The 19,990-nt window shown below is 35.5% G+C and overlaps 1 protein-coding gene across 9 annotated transcripts in view; it reads right to left on the reverse strand.

The window, feature by feature from the left end:
• Positions 1-7,893: 7,893 nt before the first annotated feature.
• LOC122529449 (R3H domain-containing protein 1-like) overlaps positions 7,894-19,990 on the reverse strand; it is a 31,067-nt gene continuing 18,970 nt past the window's right edge. For 4 of the 9 annotated variants that reach the window (XM_043655596.1, XM_043655597.1, XM_043655594.1 and 1 more), the window contains exons 2-17: positions 18,982-19,300; positions 18,793-18,900; positions 18,174-18,349; positions 17,556-17,839; positions 16,733-17,006; positions 16,221-16,637; positions 15,167-15,773; positions 14,914-15,110; positions 13,693-14,804; positions 13,462-13,615; positions 13,209-13,399; positions 12,948-13,121; positions 12,723-12,885; positions 12,459-12,645; positions 12,165-12,268; positions 11,221-11,288 (exon numbers count right to left, since the gene is read on the reverse strand). In XM_043655596.1, coding sequence (XP_043511531.1) covers positions 11,239-11,288; positions 12,165-12,268; positions 12,459-12,645; positions 12,723-12,885; positions 12,948-13,121; positions 13,209-13,399; positions 13,462-13,615; positions 13,693-14,804; positions 14,914-15,110; positions 15,167-15,773; positions 16,221-16,637; positions 16,733-17,006; positions 17,556-17,839; positions 18,174-18,189 — 3,930 coding nt within the window. In that variant the 5' untranslated portion in view covers positions 18,190-18,349; positions 18,793-18,900; positions 18,982-19,300 and the 3' untranslated portion in view covers positions 11,221-11,238. Of the gene's footprint in view, positions 11,289-11,992; positions 12,023-12,164; positions 12,269-12,458; positions 12,646-12,722; positions 12,886-12,947; positions 13,122-13,208; positions 13,400-13,461; positions 13,616-13,692; positions 14,805-14,913; positions 15,111-15,166; positions 15,774-16,220; positions 16,638-16,732; positions 17,007-17,555; positions 17,840-18,173; positions 18,350-18,792; positions 18,901-18,981; positions 19,301-19,990 lie in introns of all 9 variants that reach the window. The other 5 variants (XM_043655599.1, XM_043655598.1, XM_043655600.1 and 2 more) reach the window with 5 other exon arrangements.

Here is a 19,990-nt window from a genome sequence, read left to right on the forward strand (position 1 = left end):
CGAATGTAGTTATTCAATACTTCAAGAAAATAATATATGTTTCCTAATTCTCAAAATCTTAGTTACAGTAAGATCTACTTATGGAAAAATTTTTTATACAAAAGCCTGAGAAGAATAAAAAAAGGAATGGGATATTATATTTGGAATTGGGACATAATTTGGAATATTAATCTCTTTTTGTCGATAGCACAATGGCATTTGAAACAAACTTATGCCATAAAAAATTTGATAAAACTCTATGACATATACAATTAATTACCCATAGGAGAGACTCAATCATATCTTTATATTTATCTCTTCTCATTTAATCATTTTCTTTGAGCTTCTGTCGATGGCACAGAAACATCTGAAACAAACTTAAATCATAAAATATTTAGTAAAATTCTATTTAGTAGGATATTATTAACTACCAACAGGAGAGTCTTAAACGTCACATCATTATATTTATTTCTTCTTATTTAATCATTTTCTTCAATGAAATCATTGATGATACAATGGTACCTGAAACAAACTTAAATCAAAAAAGATTTAGTAAATTTTTATAAGACATAATTATGTACCAACAGACATCATATGTAGTTCATTTCAACAGATGATTTCCATAATCTCAATGGAAGAAGTTTAGGCATTTTATAAACGCAACTCTACTTAAAGAAACACGATCATTTATTAACGCAACACTAATTGAAAAAATAATTATTACCACGATAGAAAGATATCGCAACACTAAAAATTACTACATAAAGATTAACAAAAAAAAAAACTACTTCAATTGTTCACAATAAATAATAGAGAATTTCTCTATTCCAATTTTAAATAAAATATACGAATACAAATTATATAAATTTTAATATTATATTTAAGGAAATTAAATAGCAATTTATAATTAAAAATATTATAATAAAAATAATCGCGATATTATATAATTCACAACATTAAAACAAATACGATCATCATTATACCGCAACTCTAATACAAACCGAAATAAATTCTTTCGCAAATCTAATTTATAACAAAATCTTGATTAATTCGCAATTCTAACTGCAACCCGCAATTAATTTTTCGAGATACTAATAAAAAAATCGCGATTTGCCCAATAGTATAATGGTAGACCAACATCGGCCACAAAAAAAATACTACTATTACATACTACAAATTCTAAAAGCGAGCATAGTGACAAAGTAGTAACAAGAATGACTTCCCATGCTTTAGATGGATTTCCTATCCAGAGGATGATAAGCCATTTGTTGCAGCCCTCTTCTATGACATTTTGCCGGGCCTCTTCTTTTCTTCGGGCGCAATGCCCGCTGAAACTTAAATCTAGGCTCGAGTCTTTCTAATCGCAAAATCAAAAAAATAACTTATAAAGGTGAAATAAAAAAATAAACCGCGGAAGCTGATTTCAATACACATGGACGACCATCGATCATAGTGATCGTTGTCCGTTCGCATGTGCGTGCTCGAGCAATACCTACATAAACGTTCGTTTCGGGACCTACTCGCGACCTATCCGCGACCGCGAGCGCGATACTAAATTCGAAAAATCGAAGAATAAAACCAGAAACAAATGCCATGCTCAATTTGTACCAATTTCACTGTCGATTTTTCAAATTAGATTTCCTGAAACAGGTTGGACACGCTAGAAAGGGACACGCGACCAGAGACTGTGCCAACCTGTCCGGCCCTACCTACTTATAATTAAACACAGGCATACCAGAGAGTAAGCTACCTATCCTAACAAATCGCCCTATATTTAAAAAATGGCAAAACAAGCACACCAACACACTCATTCAACGGTTCTCATACATACCACTCGGGCGCAGACCTAAACTAGAGAGGACGTCCCGGGACGCCTCCGACACCCGAGCTTAGCATACAACATTCACACTCTAATTTACGTACCATTTCCTGAAATCGACTGACGAAAGCTAGTGATCATTGCGTAAAATGCTTATTCTTCATTTTCATCATGTTGTCTATATTTCTACTTCAATGATTATTTAAATATCCACGGTCATATTATAGAAATATCCATAATCATTATATAATCATATGTATATTGTCTGAAGTAATGATATTATTAAAATAACTAATACTGTATCTTTCTTTATCACGTCATTTATTAAAATTACTATGTTTGTATTCATTATTACTACTATACTATATTAAACAGTATTGCTTATAACATATTCATACCGTTAATACTTGTGAAATTTATTTATAATTATTTTCAAAATTATATTGTTTCCAATAATTATAGAAACGACGCAATTCCACATCCTAACCATGCACACACATGCGGAAAATACGTCGTGCACGATACACTAACACATCGTCAGTCGCTGAGAAATTATTAAACTTATGAACTATAGTCATCATACCCATTGCCTTTCTCCCACCCAAGTAGCACCTGGGCACGTGAATGAGATCCTGGCAATGAACATGGAAAGGGTTAAACCTGAAAATACTGAGCTAAAAAAAGGATTAATATACTTATTTTATGTAAATTCTATAACGGATTAAGGAAACTGTAGTTTCTTACTTTATTTGAATTTTCAATAACTCTACTTTATAAGTTACTTTAAAAATTTAATAAATTACTGAAATACTATACTTGAATAAAACAAATGAGCAATGAATATATTTATTGAAAAAGAAACAAAGAGTCAATGGGCACAATATCATATTTGATGGACTCTAACTAGAAATATCCTCAGGCGATCTCTTTATCAAAGCTCATTTTGAAAAATAAAAGAAACATTCACGGCTTTGATTCTGAAATCTACCTGTCGCGAAATGTCTTCTTGCACATAGAATTTGATACATTTTTAGACGAATAAAATTGAGTTTTAAAAGTTTCATCAAATTGTATTTAAATTATATTGAATTTAGAAAATTCAAAAACAAAATAAATATTATTCATAATTGTGTAACTATTATTATTAGTAATATACTAATTCCAATTAAAATTGCTATGTTAGCAACGAAGTCGGACGATATCCGTCTTCTCCATTACAATTTACTTAAATATAATTATTGTAGCATTCATTATTTATTTGAAAATTCATATTTTATTATATATATTTTATCTTTGTAAGTTGATATGTATTATTTATCAACAATTATATTATTCATATAAATTCTTCATATTATAATATTATCTTAATATTACATTCATATTAATTATTATTATATTATTATTAATAATAAAAAACGCGATGTGCAAGAAAACCTATCCTGAACTGATAAATAAAACACAGACAAAAAATGTTACTACTCACGGGTATAATTAATACCCGTCGTCACTATGCTCGAGAAAAAAATTTATGTAATACAACCAGTCACCCGTGTCGATTCGAACCTTTCATTCTACGACATGATTGGGTGACTAGAGGGATAGAAAAGCATGCAACTCACGAATAGACATAAAAGATGTTGCCAATGCGTCGCAGTTGTGTATCCAGTATCCAGATGAAAAAATCATGAAGCCCATTAAATAGTAATCGTTAAATTCCAGAATTGAACATTGCAAGAAATCTGTAAAAAAGTAATATTGTAATTTATCTTTAAAAATCATGTTAAATATTTGGAAAGTTTTAAATAATGAAAGATTGGCTAATGATAATATTTAATAAAAAAATTTCCTAATTGATAATAATGTAAAATATAATGAATTGATAATAATGTAAAATATAATGAATAGAATTAAATGATATACAAAATATAAAGTTACTCACATTTTTGGCTTCTGAAGTAACAGTAGCTTTTTCTAAGAAACAGGAAGAAGAGGAAGAAGTGATAAACCTTTAACAAAATATTAATTATTATAATTTATTCTGGAAAATATAGTAATGATTGTTTAAATAATTTGAGATAATTAAATATCTGTGAAAACTTGAAACTTTAGTTTAAAAATTTAAAACTAGACTCTATTTTCTAAACAGTAATTATTGAAGAAAAATACAAGTAATAAAATTAGTTACAATGCAATATGTAAAAATTCTTACATTCTTAATTTTGATGCATCATTCCCGAAGAAGACAAAGTGAAAATTGTGTATAACCTAAAACCAAAAAATTATTATAATGATAATTATATAAATTATATAATAATAATTATTATTATATATAATAATTATAACTAATACTAAATAATTACTATTGATTTATCATAAATAAAAAAATATAGAATATTCGCTTAATGTATATATATATGTAAGAAATTGTTTTATTCATTATAAATTTTATACATTACAATATTTTCTAATAGTTATAAATATTATTAAATAACTATAACCATTTTGTAATACAATCAATTTGTAAAAAATATAATTCTAAATATTCGCTATTAACATTTAATATACTTCATACTAAAAATGTATTTCAAATATGGCGCGTTTTGTTTGACAGCTACCGAAGCTGCGCAGTATTCAAATAATACAATGCGCAGAACATGTTTAAACTTGTCCCTGATTATTAATGTGTATTGACTGAATACTAAATAGATATCAACAATTATTCACTAAAAAGAGGAAATAAATACATCTACTTTCGTTAGAATAAATCAAATGTTATCATACCTCCGTAAAAACATGTCGAACTTGTCATTAATCAGCGTGGTGTCCTTTGGATATTGTGGCGTCTCTCGAATTCATTTCACATTTTCAGAAATCAATCAGTAATCTATACAAAAGAAAATCAAAACTTTCAAATAAATATATACAAGAAAATTAGAAATAGAAATGAGACAAATCAAGGTCAAATGCCATTTGGAAAGCTTAAAACACGAACTAAAATGATTTCAGGAAAGCAAACAATATATAATAAATTATGATAATATTTAATATCTTATTATAAAACATACGTTAATTGAACGAAGTTAAGCATAGTGTGGATATATAGCTTGAAAAGACGATAATAAAAATATTGCACAATATATTTTGACGCAGATAAATAAACACATCTTAACACTACGACTTTATATAAAGGACTAACCTCCCGCGCAACAGGTTCGCATCGCGAACTAATTTGGAAGGGTGGGGGAAGATCCAAATATGCACGAATAGGATTGGCTGATTTACGGAAAAACATACACATAATATTCTAGAATATTTTCAATAGCGAGCATATCTCATATATAGTAAACATTTAATTTAATTTAATGGAATAGAATTGATTAAATTGATGAATGCGAATATACGTACAAGTTTTGGATGATAATGTTTTCTGAGTCAATAGTCATTGTACATAGAAATACATATATATATATATATATATATATATATTCGCTCCTAACCAAATAATGGTGATTGAATTGAACACAATTGAACACAATATTACATAATTTTTTTTAATAATGCTTGCAGATCTAAATCGTAAATCGCCAACAGAAAAACAAGTTAAAAAACTAATCTTTACCTAATAACTTCTGTACGAAACTTGTTGCTTTGTTTCCCGGCAAAAACTGATGCCTGTACTACGTGTACGTTACATAGATCGATCGCAAGAAAATCGATTCGAGAATCGTAATAAATATGTTACATCTTTCACCGTTCGGCGCTGCAATCTTTATTTAAATTAAAATCACTGCGCGCGCATTTCATACAAAGATACATTGTCTAATTTGTATTAATTTAATGAATTTAACTTATTTAATTTGGTAGTACGTAATAAAATAATGTTTCATGTTTCAATGACTTTTCAAAATAATAATAATAATAAATAATTTATTTGTATTAAATAAAATTTTGCTGAAATTCAGATCACTGTCCCAATTCTCTTTCGCAAGAAGCACAGTGTTATTTACTTTAACTCTTTGATGATTAAATTGGATATAATTCTTGTATAAAGTTTTATTTACCTCTTATACCTATTCTATCCTTACTAATTCGTTAATATTAACACGAACAATGTGACGATACGATAAATTTGAAATTTTACTTCACGCCACTGTCACTAGGAAACGTCTAGTTCAGGTACGCATTTTCAAAATTTATTTTCATACAAAATTCTATAATTTATTATAAATATTTTTAAAGTAAATGTATAACGTGAAATAATAATATTAACAAATATATTATGTTTACAAAAGATGTCGAATTCATTTAACAAATTGAATGAAATAAAATAATAAATTTTTCTTAAAATTTTTCGAATGATTTTTAAAAGACAAAGGGAATAGAACAAATTAGATGGCAGGAATAATTCAAAAATCTCGCAAAGTATCAAACGAGAGTGTCTTCTTTTTTATTGAATTATATATAATTCGTTTTTGGAAAATATGATATATATATATGTATATAATATAACAAGAAATATAATTAGACTGACATGAGTTCTATCAAATTGTCCGGCTCTCTATGATGTTGTGCATCTTTGGGTTGGTAGTATAGCTCTTTTGTTTCCACCATACGATTCCTAATTGCATTCACCTTCTCGGTCACCTTCGTGATGCATATGCATACGAATTCTTCGATTCGTCGTAGGTTTTTTCTTTTGTTATTTCCCTTTCCTTGCCACGCACGCTCGCTCACTCATTCTCTCGATCATCTTCCTGCAACTCTTTGAGGATCAGTATACATATATGCATATGTATATCTTGTTAGATATCTTCACTACATATACTTTTCCTTTAAATTATATACAAAATATAGAAAATTCTTCTCCATAAAATTAATACAAATCATACACTCTTCTACAAAAAAACAACCATTTCAATGAAAATACAATCTCTCTGAGACTCAAAGAGTTAATATCGTCTTGACACAGTGTTCAGCCCAATATTATCAGTGAATACATTTAAATCATCCTCTTGTTTCTTAATAAATATTAATAACTTCCTCACAGAAGAACAAGAAACGAGTTAGAGATATCCTGCACGTAAATCTCAGTCCAAAAGAAAACTCTAAATTATATAATATTAAGCATAAAGGCACAGCCATCGTTTGCTCTTGTTTCACGTGATATGTCGAACATAAAGGAAAAAAAAAAAATCAGTTGTGATCTGGAAACAATGCAAATACGCAAGTGCAGCTCTCTCGAATCTTGCCCTCTTTCCACATCTATTTTCAATCAAAATCAATTCATCATTTCAAATATATTCACCGTGGCACCATCGCGTTCCAAACTCACTTGTCGTGGAAAACGATCTTGCGAGATAACATCTTTTTTTCCTTTTTTTTTTAACAATGAGACGTCGAGTTCACGCCAGCTAACATCTAAAGAGATCGGCAATGCGCGAATCGTCATTTGGTTATTTCCTGCGTCCCGCACAGTGTTCAATGATGAATGAAACGATAAAGAACGCTAGAGAATCAAATTAAAGGGTTGCCGATCTCTGATCTAACGCGCTACTTGCGGATGCGACGCACAAGAAACAGTAGGACGAAGTTGCCAGAACTTCTCTCGAAATTATAACTGAAAAACACTTGTACAGCCGTGGAATTAATCAACTAATTTACACCTCTTTTTGAAAACAGACATTCCTGCCGCTTCTTGTGGAGCAACGAGTTTCTACGACGAGTCGCACAAATAACAATCGAAAATTACCCTCCTCCTCCTCACGTGGACGAAAAGTTTCAGCCGCGTGCCGGTATTTTATATCGGGGATCAGCTAATTCGCGCGCAGAAATTAATCAATTTTCAGGCACGCAGCTACACTTAAAGGCTAACGAGTCTTCGACGTGGCGACGCAATCAACAGAAGGTGATCAGGAAGATGTAAGGATCTCCAAAACGGAAAAGCTTCAAAAACTTTCATGTGCTCATTCTTTCGTATTCATTCTCATCTTCAATTTGTTTGTTTCTTATTTTTTTTTTGTCTTCTCACCCTTCATCTTCATCCTCTCCCACTCTCTCACACACGAATTCTCGTTTTTAGTTTCTTTTTTTTTTTAAATTCTCTCGCTACCATCAATCTCCTTTTTTTCTTATGTTGCATACAAAAATAGTAGGAAACGAACGTGAGGTCTTGCGAAGTCACAACGACTTCATCACCCGTTCTCTTCGATCGTTATATAGTTTCTTTTTTTTTTTCTTTTTTTTTTTAATATTCCCCGAGCCCATTCATCATCCGATAATCGAACGATTCTCTTTCTTTCTCTCTTTCTCTGTTGTTTCTTTATCCCTCTGTTTTTCTCTTCTTACTTTGTTAAAATAGCTCAGGCAAACTTACGAAATCACTTGTGAACGGTGCTCGATATAACTACCGATCACCTCGAAAATCTGAATTCTTTCTTACACATAGTTTCTCACAGTTTATAACATATGTGTATTAAATAAAGCAATTATCTGTAAAATAAGAACGACCGTGGTGTAAGAGGTAGCTGCATCGAGCATCCTGATAAAAGCGCATGCGAGCGAAATGAAAAAATAAATAAATGTGACTGTGCAATTACAATCATGACTTTGGTTCAGCTGCTCCGGTTGCACATTAAGCGCGAATACCTGCAAATAACGCTCGACCATAAATTATTATTATTATTATACAATATTATGTACTTCTTCCATTGTTTTCTCACGTCCCATCCTCGTAATATTTCAAAATAATGTGTTTGAACGTGATGAGTAAAATGACGAACGACACTTGCAGGCGATTTTTCTCTCGATAGTCGATTATAATCCTGTTTCACTTTTTTTTTTCTTTTCCTTCGTTTGTTAATTATGTTTTAGAGAGATTCATGAACTGTTTTTCTTTTTTTCTTTTTTTTCTTTAAGTTATAGGTACAATTATCTTCATTAATCACTACGACGACTTTAGGTACAGTTAAACACTACTTTGTTGTGCGCCCATCTCTTTATAATTGAAACATTTGGGTTCTCTTTATAATTGAAACCGTCTAATATTTATTCTGCTTAGGTTTCTCTTTCGTTCCCAGGCTACGTCTTTCTCTCTCTCTCTCTCTCTCTCTCTCGCGTTCTCTCTTTTTGTTTTACTCTTTCTTTTCACTCATTTTCATTTTTAAATCTAAAACATTTTAGTTAAATTTATCACGCTTTCTTACGAAGAAAGTAGTGCCTCTCTTTCGCGTCGCTTGGCATAGGGTAGATAAAAGGTCGCGGTGCGCGCGTTTTTTTTTCTCTCGTTTTAATTAACTTCACATAAAAAGATAGGCACACCCTTCACCTACGTCCTGAAGTACAATCACCGTAAGCGAAGCTTCTGGATGGATTCCACTTGGTATTTCTCGTGCGAAACAACGTACACATCTTGCCAAAAACCAAGAACGATCTTTCAATTATGTTCGAAATATTTAAAAAATTAAATCTAACACAATTTCGGGGAGCAGATCGATTATTAATTAAGTATGAATATTAATTGTGACACCAAGATCGTCTACGTTGATCCGCAGATGAATTATTTTCACAGACGGAGACATTATTAATTACGACAATCACGCGTCACCATCACCGCTGCCAAACTAATATATATATTGCTTCTTCATAGAATCGGGCGTGAAAAGTATATCTAATTACGTAGTTCGGATATCTATAGGATACAGAAGCGTGCTGTGAAGCTTGGAAGACGAATCATAGTTACTGTGTGAAGCATCTGTTGCATTTTCATTTTCATTCTCCTCGCGGAGGAACCTTACAAAATAATAATGCTTGTCATTAAACGTGCGCGTCTCGTATTGGCTAAAACTTCACATCAATTCCCTATTTATGGACAATCAACGGAAAAAGGAAAAGAATGTATTTCTTCTTCTTTTTTTTTCTTTTTTTTTTAAAGACGCATGCGAGGCAGGTTTTTTTTCTGTGACACTAAAGCTGTGATGGTTTCGCGCTACTTAACTACTTGTGTCGAACTAGTTATATAGATCCATATACTGAATACGTTTACATGTTCTCTTCACGAGCGATACGTTAACTTGTACTAAAGTAATCGTCAGAGATCAGAAGCGTTGAGGAATCTTAGAATGCAAGGTATCATAGGGAGACGATTATTATGCCAGAGAGGATGTTTCGAATATAAATCACGTTTCTCTCCTTGATCGAAAACATTTCGTTTACGCGATACTTATATACAATAAATCACATTGCAAATATCATTAAATATTCGATGAAATCGTGGTTAGTCTCGTTCCTCGAATGAAAAGAATCAGAAGCTTTCTTGAAAGAGTTTACAACTTCGTAAAAGGCCGATAACATGAAAAATCTTTTCGATATAAAATTGAGGTAGCAAATAATTTCATTCTGTCCGCGAATCATGACTGGCAGCAATTACTTTTGTTCGTCCTGCTTCTTCTTTCTTTCCTTTTTTTTTTTTACTTTTTTTCTCGTTTTGGTTTTGTTTAAGATTAACGCAATTCTTTTGGTGGCAGTACACAGAAGAATCAGTGAGCAATGATCATTCCTGAAAGAACGTAGATCCGACCAAAAGATTCTGGCTGGACAGCGTTTGCGGCTGCTACTGTAAACGTACTCAGTAACGTGTATTTATATAATACTCGTACATTATTTGTAATAAGGATTTCCTAGCCAGTCGAGACTGATCTGTAGACCGAGCCAGGCAATCCATGCATATATATCTGTGTTCATTTTAAAAGTACTTTTTCTTAAAAGTAAATCTCACATTCATATAGTATCTGTAAAACCGCGATTAAAATATCTCCAGATATAATATAATATACTGTATATATAATATATAATAATTATAATAGTTAAAATTCTGTTCAGTAACTCGGTTCGGTGTGTACCACTGTGCCTATCGTTCCCTACGCCAAAAAACAACGCACAGATTATTCTTTTCTTTGCACATGCAATATATTTTCCTTTGCTTCTCCTTTTCTTTCTTCTTTTTTTTCGAATATTCTGATAATTCAGATTTTTATTCGGTATGAACGAATTCCATGTGGCTTCCTTTTTCTTTTACATCTTTTTTTTTGTGTGTGTATGTGTGTGTTGGTATTATCATTCACCGCGTTTTATCAAAAGGGATGTATAACGCTTTCTTTCTTTTTTTTTTTTTTTTAATCTTAGAGATGGTTTTCGTTCTCGTTTGTTTCTTCTTCGATTTTTGTGAATTTTATACTTTAGTTTAGTATGTGCTTTTTATATCTCTTTTCTCTTAGATATTTAATTAAAGATATCGTTAATATTATTAATAAGAATCGTGTATGTATGTATAGCAATAAACCACGAGCTGCTTATCCAGATTCCTTTCAATCAGCCTAACGATTTAATTGCCTTCTTCTTCATGTTCAGCGCTGATCCTTTTTTTCCAAAATTGGCCCAGGTATTTAATATTGTACCAGTTGGTTCCGCCGGGTGATTGTCACCTTCACGGTCCCTGCAAATAAAAGATTATTTCTGAGAGCAGCGCTAGTTCCCTTCATTGAGCCAATTGTAATACAATGCCAGTGAATTGTTGTTGTGCAAATCAGGATTGCGTTAAAATGAGTGTCTTAGTATATCATATACATATATATATCAACTGATCTAAAGCGTACTTCCATGTATAGAGATCGCACGATGAGTTGCAAATGTGTAGTAATAGCTGTAACTGTAATATGAAAAAGAAACTGAAAAACGTATGGCTTTCGAATCAAAAATTCACCGTGTATTCAGGTATATGTTTCGAGAGTAACTCAAGAAGAAGAAAAAATGAACTGATAAAAACTTAGAAACTTACTGTGCAGCAAACGTAATATGTTTGCGTAAATAGATGACAAGAAAGTAAATACTCGTATAGAAACCTGTGCGCATGAGTGTGTAAGCGTACAGTGCTACAGTCGTATATGCTCTGAAAATTGATGCTTCCTATTTTTTTTTTCAATCTTGAGAAAGAACGATTATATGTATGCAATAATAATAATCTCTGGGCGACTTACGCATCAACAGGATATGCTAAAATAGGAAGTATTTTCCAGGCACACTTTTTCACACGAACAACAAATATCGGCAAAGCGAAATCAACGCATGTGAAGAAGCACCTATATTACAATGTAGATATCGTGTGTTCTTTTTGTAGTATTTTATACTGAAGTTCTGTACCTTATATCATATTGTCTTCCACAGGTTTCGCTTTTAAGGAGATACAAGAACGTGTCAAAAATTGTGTCACATTTCATTCTTCATAAGCGAAACAAAAGTAGAAAGTAACAGAACTTTCAAGCAACGTACCGAGCGGACATCTAACTAATTAATGAATAATGACGGTCTTTACCTTCTCTGATATCTTTCGGAACGTTAGATGAGAGCGATGGCATGGAAGGAGTCTGATAGAGATTGGGCCGCGCGCCTGTTGGTGGCAACGGTGCTACTTTGGACCTAACGAACAATTTACATTACCGCCTTCCTTTCCCATTTTAACACGCTGCACTTTCGATATTTAGATGATATCAAAGCAATATGGAATAATTAATATATTTTTTTTTTCTTAAATATATAATAGAACTACTGCGATATTTTAATAATTGATTGAGCTCAGTAAGAAAAACAATAAAAATTGGTAAATCACCTCTGTTTACGAATTTTCTGATTTCTTCCATCAAACGAGGTTGGTGTACCAGCACCTGAGTTGTTCGACGAATAAGAAGGCGGTCGGTATGGTCGTGGACAACCTTGAACAACAGGTGGTGATGGTACTGGTGCATACTGTAACCGCGGATTGGCTGGTACTGCGGGATGCATTAATCTCATATCTCCTATAATACGAAACAAATAATTAATATAATAAAATAATAAGGAATATCCAATAAACAAATAATTCAGCAAATTATACCTTGAACAATATGGACACCCTGATACATTGGCAGTGGGTAGCGTGGTTGGGGTTGTGCGCTTCTGTCCCCGCTCCCACTTCCGAACAGTTCATGTGCTGGAGTCGGTGACCTGCTAGTCCTCTGAGAGTTACCTGGCGTTGAAGCTCGAACGCCAGCAACAACCTAAGACATACATTAAACATTCTTCGCTATTAAATTTCATTTCACTGTTTTAAGAAACTTACAGGAACATTTTGTCTAAAAACGAGGTTGGGAACCAGCGCAGGAGTCATGTAAGTTCCAGGAGGTGCAGGAGAAGTTCCATTGTGTCCAACTTGATGGCCAAATGTTCCGTTGGATACCATCGTTGGTGGCGGATAACTACCAGAGTTGACGTACATCAATGGCATTCCAGGCATCTGTAAATTAATTGATTATAGGATTTATTAATTTGATGATTTTTACTACTAAAAGCAATGTTTTCAAATTACGTGTATAATAACTACCTGATTAGAAGTTGGAGTATTTGGTGGTGTTGGCACTCTGTACATGACAGGTGGTGGCTGAATCGCCGTTTGACTTGGTGGATAGTACGTAGGTACCATATGAACTGGTGGTTGATACGTGTAATCGCCTGGTGTCGGTGTTACAGCGGGCATCGAATTGTAAGGGACTGGATAATTACCCACGTAATTAGCTAGCATAAAAATAATACAATTAAACAATTATCACGCCGCAATTACATCAAAATTCACTCACAATTTGATTGGCTCGGAGGAGTCATAGTTTGTGCATTGAAAGAGTAATTTGTTGTAAATCTCTGTTGCTGATGCAATGGTTGTCTGTCACTTGGACCTTGACTGACTGAAAGCGCTGCACCAGGCGGAGGTACGAAATACATCGTTTGTTGTGGCTACAAAAAAGACAAAAAACCGGCGAATTAATACGAAAGTATATTGCAGAATATAACAAAGTAGTAAAATTGAATACCGGTACAGAATTAGGCGGTGGTTGCCAGTAATTTTGTGGCATCGTCTGTACATTCTGTACTGCCTGATTTGTAGATGGTTGCGGTTGCGGGTAAGATTGCGGTGGCGTAGAATGATTATCACCGGTCATGCGTTGGTCGTAGATACTCATGCCCATGAAATATCCCGACAATTCAGTTATCTCCGTTGTCTGCGACACTGGTCCTTGTTGCACAGGTACTGCATAATTCGCGTAAACCGAATTCTGATTAAATACATCACTCTGACCATTGTTTTGAATATTTGCCTGATTTTGGCTCGGATGAGGAGCCATCATCACAGTCTGTTGCCCCACGGAGGGTGGATAGACACCCTGGTTATACGGCTCTGAGGTAGGTACGTAGGTCGTGTATGGTTGAGCTGCTTGGTTATGATTACAAGTTTGCACCGTCGATGACGATTTGACTAGAATTTGTTGCTGCTGCGGTTGCTGTTGTTGATGTGGTGGTTGTTGTTGCTGCTGTTGTTGCTGCGTTTGCTGCTGCTGTTGTTGCTGCTGCTGCTGCTGCTGTTGTTGTTGCACTGGTCCTGAATTCTGTTGAGGTGGTGGCGTGAATGGCAAACTCGGCGATGTTGCGGAGTTTGTTACATGAGTCACCGTCGTTGTATTGCCACCGTTGTGCTTGTTAGACTGCGATTTCTTTTTATTATCATTCTTTGCGTTATTCTGTGTCACTTTGGATGGCTCGGATACTTCTATATTCTTGGTGGGCGACATACTATTATTCCTTTCATTCTCGTGCGGCAATGCAGCAGTATAAAATTTAGGTGGATTCTCCGGGTCAAAACGATAAATCGAACCATCCGGATTGGTGTACGGCTGATTCGTTTGTGGATTTATAATTATACTGCCTGGCGGTACGCTGGATATACTGGTAACCGCCCACATCACCGTTTGGTTATTCGACTCCGGAGAAGCAAGATCCTGACTAGATACTTGGGTGTGACTGCAGGTCATGGTCGCTACAGGGGATGGCGAAGGAGACGGCGATATTGTGGCATCGCTACGTTGACTCTGTGATTTATAGCCACTGCTCGAAGGACTTAGCCGTGAACACATACTAGCACCTGAGTCTGTAACAGATATAATCTCTAATTTATAGACGTATCGCGCAACGTAAAACTTATGCGTCTAAAGAAATGATTTATGAATGGATAAATTCGTAAAGAATTGAACGCGAACCTTGCTTCATAAGACGAGCCCCTGCGCTATGAGTAGACGTAACACTGTCCCCTCTAGAAAGCATCCCCCTGGTGTAACCGCCAAAGCTAAAGGATTTGGAAACGGATGGTCTCAACACGGAACCACGACAGGATTCTCTTCCGTCGAAAGATTCCCCTTTCAACAGCTTCGATTGCCTATTACACACGCAGCATAATCTTCCTCTTACATTATATACGTACAACAGTAAAAAAACTATTATTAGAATATTCACCTCATTGTATGATCCGAAGGATGTAACAAACGATATCTCGCAGAAGCGTCAGAGCTTTCCGAAGAGGACCAATAAGGCCAGGAAGTAACTTCGCTACTGTCTCCGCTGCTGTCCTTAAATATTCTTCGTCTGGCACGTTCGTACTCCTCCTCCCTTTCTTCGAAACTCTTATTCTGTCGACAATAATCGCCGGACAATCTATCAGGCGACTTAAAATTGAAACTGTCCTCAAACGAGCTGGAATCTCTCTTCAGAATACTTCTTCGTGGTTCTTCCGATAGAATCAGATCATCTCTGATGTGTTCTTTGAAACGAGTGTTTGGAATTCGCATGTTTTTCGTCCTAGTAACTATCACACTGGAACCGGACTGATCGACGTTATGTTCCATGCCAAAGTAAGCTGCCACGCGATGCACCAGCATTCTATTGTAAGAGGACATGTTTGGAAACTTGTGACAGACTTTCTGTTTGTCCTTCGCGAACTCTATCAGATCTTTCTCGATTCTTAGTAGCACCGTGCGATCCTTCTGATTACGATTTATCGTTTCCGCTATGAAATGTTCTAGGTCTATTCCGGTACTGTCTGTGTATAATTCCGTACTACTATCTATGAAGAAGAAAACATTGTTTCGTCTTAAGATAAACACAGGCACTTGAAGTAATTTAACTGAAAAATTGTTGCAACAAGAAAGTAGCTCTACTATTTTCCAGTAATTTAAGTAAGCCATCAAAAATCAACTTATAATCATTCAAATATAATCAACTAATATCTATAATAAAGTTTTTCATTTTGGAATACAAAATTTTTGCACAGATGAAGAACATGATGAGGCATATTTTCTTTCTATTTTCTAACTATTTAGAATATTAATTACGAAGACTAATATTAATTAAATTAAATTAATATCATTCGTTTCTTGCAAAACATTGCAATGTACAAAATATACAAAGTAGAGTGCTAATTGTAACATTTAGTAGATGAAACAAATCTCTGCTTTCGTTTCAACATTTACGATAGCACCATAAAATTATATGAAAAATTTCGAATACACACCTCGCGAGAGGCAAGGAGACGCGCTATCAAAGCTACCCTGGGAAGAATTTTGATGCCTGAGCTTGTGCCGCGAACCAGGCCTGCTCACGGACAAGGTGTTGCCACACTGCGTCGTACATTGATTGTTACAGATGTTCAACGTATTCGGTCTACGTTGTTCCAATTTTTGCTGATTGTTCACGTTTTGAGCCAGGTTTGTGCTCTTCGGCGAGTGTTGCAATCCCTGGCCGGTCTTCGATGGTGACACAGGCGTCTGAAGCAGGCCGGGCCGGTCATTCTGATTGTTCTTCACGCAGTTATTGCATTTCTGGATCACATGCGAGCCTGTCATCTTGGAGCGCTGGTTCTCCGATTTATTGCCGTTTGTTGGAGAGGTATTGTTCTTTGGCGACTGAACTTGCGAGGGACTAGATTGACCTGTGATCAGAATAAATTCGGTGTCTGTCTGTCTGTCGCTGCGATGACGATAAAATCCAGTTAAAAAAACATGTCCGTGAACGAGCGGGTGTTACCATTTCGTGACGGTGTTCGACAAGTGGGCGATGTGGCTGTGTTACGCATTTGCTTCGGGGATTGATTCGGACAAAGATTACTGTTGAACATTGACTCGTTGTTATTGAGCTTGGCGTTAGTGGAATTCGGTGACAGGCTGCCCACGAACTTTTTTTCACCGTCCACCGACTGTGGACTGTGCGGAGACGACGAACCGTTGTGTGGCTCCCTCGGGGGAGACGTCGACTCTCTCATAGCATGGCTCCTGACCAGCAACTTAACTTTCGTATTTGTCTAAAAAAGGATTTCACATGCTCGTTTTAACCCTTTATGTGCGAAATTAAATTATCTACGATATTTGCATTAAATTTGCATTAAATTTTTATTTAATAAAATGACATATTGTAAACATGGAGAAGAAAAAAAATTTTCTAACAATTTAATGCACAGTAGAGTACACTCAGTAGTGAATCTCTGTTTTTCCTATTATTCGAATGTTATATCACCAGAATAGAATATCTGTTAGTCTGTTGTGATAATATAGTGTATCGAATATTAAAATATTGTGGAAGTTCACGTAAAGGAGGTTCTACTATCTAAAAGACAAGATGTAGCACTATAGAAAGACTAACATATAAACATTCTCTCTGCTATCTTGCAGCGATTCACAAATGTTTATGATTTTTTAAGCATTAAGGAATTGCTGTCACATTGAAACGACACAAGTGTTTGTATGAAACGGTAGTATTTTGTATTAGCAGAATATAAAGGGTTAACGTGCATGCCTTGGTAACATAAATTAGAAACTGGGATCCTTGAAACATCCCATTGTCAGACACGTACCCTGGTACGAAAGTTCTTGTTCTCTGTGTCTGATTTGTCAGGAGGACAGGAGGGCGAGCTACGGTGATGAGAATTTGATGTAGGAGAAGAGCCGACATTCGGATTGGCATTCCCGTCTATCATATCCGACTCCGGGCTGTTCTGATATGATGTATTGGAGCCACTTATGACAAAGCCTTGCCTAGAGGATGGCAGTGAGGGCATTCCTCCTCGCACTACCACCGTGGGACTCTCAGGTCGGCTATGCGACCTGCTGCTGCCTTTATGCACCACTATACTTGGTACTGAAACAACAAAAACGCAGGTCTGAACCAAGTTTATCGAGAAACTCTTAGTTATTTTTCATTCGTCATCAGCTGGATCGTATATCCTGTTCCTAAGCTGTTTCGTTCAATTACAGTTGTTTCGTAGACCCCCTGAGTGTATTAATACTAAGTACACTGGTTCACCAGGGGGGCAAAACGGCAAAAACGGAAGCAGACGAATTTCTTGGAAAGATTTGCTCAGCCAACGCGCGCGCTCTCGTGAACGGTCGTTGACTAGATCAAAATTTTTAAAGGAGGAAAAGCGACGAGGAGCCAGAGTAAACGAAAAATCGTGAGCGTGAATAACACTTACTCTCCAGGCGGGCCATGTGTTAAATGCGTCATGGGGTTACGATGCAGGACTCTGCAACTGGTGGGTTCAAATAGGTGCAACTGGGTTAGTACGTGAATCTTTCGGGTGGCGTGCAGCTCGTGGGGCTGATACAAGGAGCCAAATCACTGCACGTCCACCTTCCAACATCGTACACTCTGTAAGCAAATACAACATAACGGTCATGAATTCTTTTCAAAAACACACAGAAACCCCGTTTTAACCGAGAATAGAATGAGAGAACGAAATTAAAAAAATAGCTTTATGGATCTATGAATGATCTTTCGACTCGGTGATGTTAATCGGATCTTGCTTGCAAATTGATCGTCACACTTTCGTGCATGCAGGCAGTGTTACACGCGACAAAACTCGATCACCTCGAGTGACAAAAGACTTTTGTTAGAACAATGTCTCCCAAAGATTAACGAACCAAGTCGGGAAACTTTCACGGTTCTGTGAACTATCTCTTGTTTGGGAAACACCGTGGAACGAAATTATCATGCGCAAGAACGAACTTACAATCAATTACAAACACTATAGTTCGAAGGTATTATGTGTGTACTATGTGCTCAAAAGCGTTAACGTTCGCTGGAATACGTACGATTACAATCAAACGCGTGTTACGTTCGCAAATATCGTCGCTCACTGAACAACAAATGTTTCCATCGATTTCATTCAACCTGCACTTTGATTTACAAATCGTCTATCTCTACGGTGAAAGAAAAGGGAACGACGTGAGTAAAGGGATGAATCGGTATTTCTTGTTTTCAATAGTAAAATCATAACCAACCTCCAGAGGCCAATCTCCATGACGATTAATTGACAAAGAGTAGCAATCATCGCGACAAAGTGACTCGAAAAAAGAAAAAACAACAGCTACGTGTTCGTTCGAGGCATCCTCTCTTTTTCTCTTCTCTCTTGACTAAAACTCAACTCGTTATTCACTGTCTTCGATCCACGACAAACGCACGATTTATCATTAACTTATCGATCATCGTCGTTGAAACCTATCTTCCGTTTTTCACACCGAAAATATTCTCTCCCCTTTCACCTTTCGCGATTCTCGATTTCTTTCTTTTTCGAAGCTTCGTCGTTACACTCGTCAAGCTCTAAAAAAAAAAAAAAAACAAATTAATAGAGAAGATCAGTGTTAAGCTTGAGAGATCTGGCGTAGAACAGAAGGAGGAATCGTGCGAAATAAACTTCGGAGTTCGTTAAAAAAAAAAAAAAAAAAGAAAAAGTGGTCGACGCGATAAGAATTCAGATAGGTCAGTTCCCGAGATGCTCGATAAGAACGCGTTCACACGAAAGGGCACGCGAAAACATTGTCCAAAAATATCCAGATACGCAAATGTAAAATCGATGCGATATCACTGGTCTCTTTTCTTTATATCGGCGCGGCGTTAACTGACAATCTGCTCAACGATGCCAAATTCATTTTTCCAAATTAAGTAGCAGGGGTCAATGCGGGTTAATGCTCGGGCTGGACAATGCGCCTGAGACCGATCGACTCGATCACTTGCTAACTTCGATAGATCACCGAACGTTTCGATCCTCTTGAACGTTTAACTTTTATCGTCGACTCGTTTTTCCTTCGATCTGCGTCCAAAAATCAATGTCAGTTAACAGTATCCTGCAGTCGCAGGATTAATTTCAGACATGGACGATCCAGAACGATCAAAACGCAGAACAGATCGGTAAACGAACGTCGAGGACGAGCGTCGAACAGGCGCAAGATCGCACACGATTTCCGTGCACAAGAAGATCCATCGTAGATCACGTCTCGCGAGAGACGACCT

The sequence above is a fragment of the Frieseomelitta varia genome, unplaced genomic scaffold, assembly GCF_011392965.1.
Source record: "Frieseomelitta varia isolate USP_RPSP 00005682 unplaced genomic scaffold, Fvar_1.2 scaffold_288, whole genome shotgun sequence".
In the NCBI taxonomy this organism is placed as follows: Eukaryota; Metazoa; Arthropoda; class Insecta; order Hymenoptera; family Apidae; genus Frieseomelitta; species Frieseomelitta varia.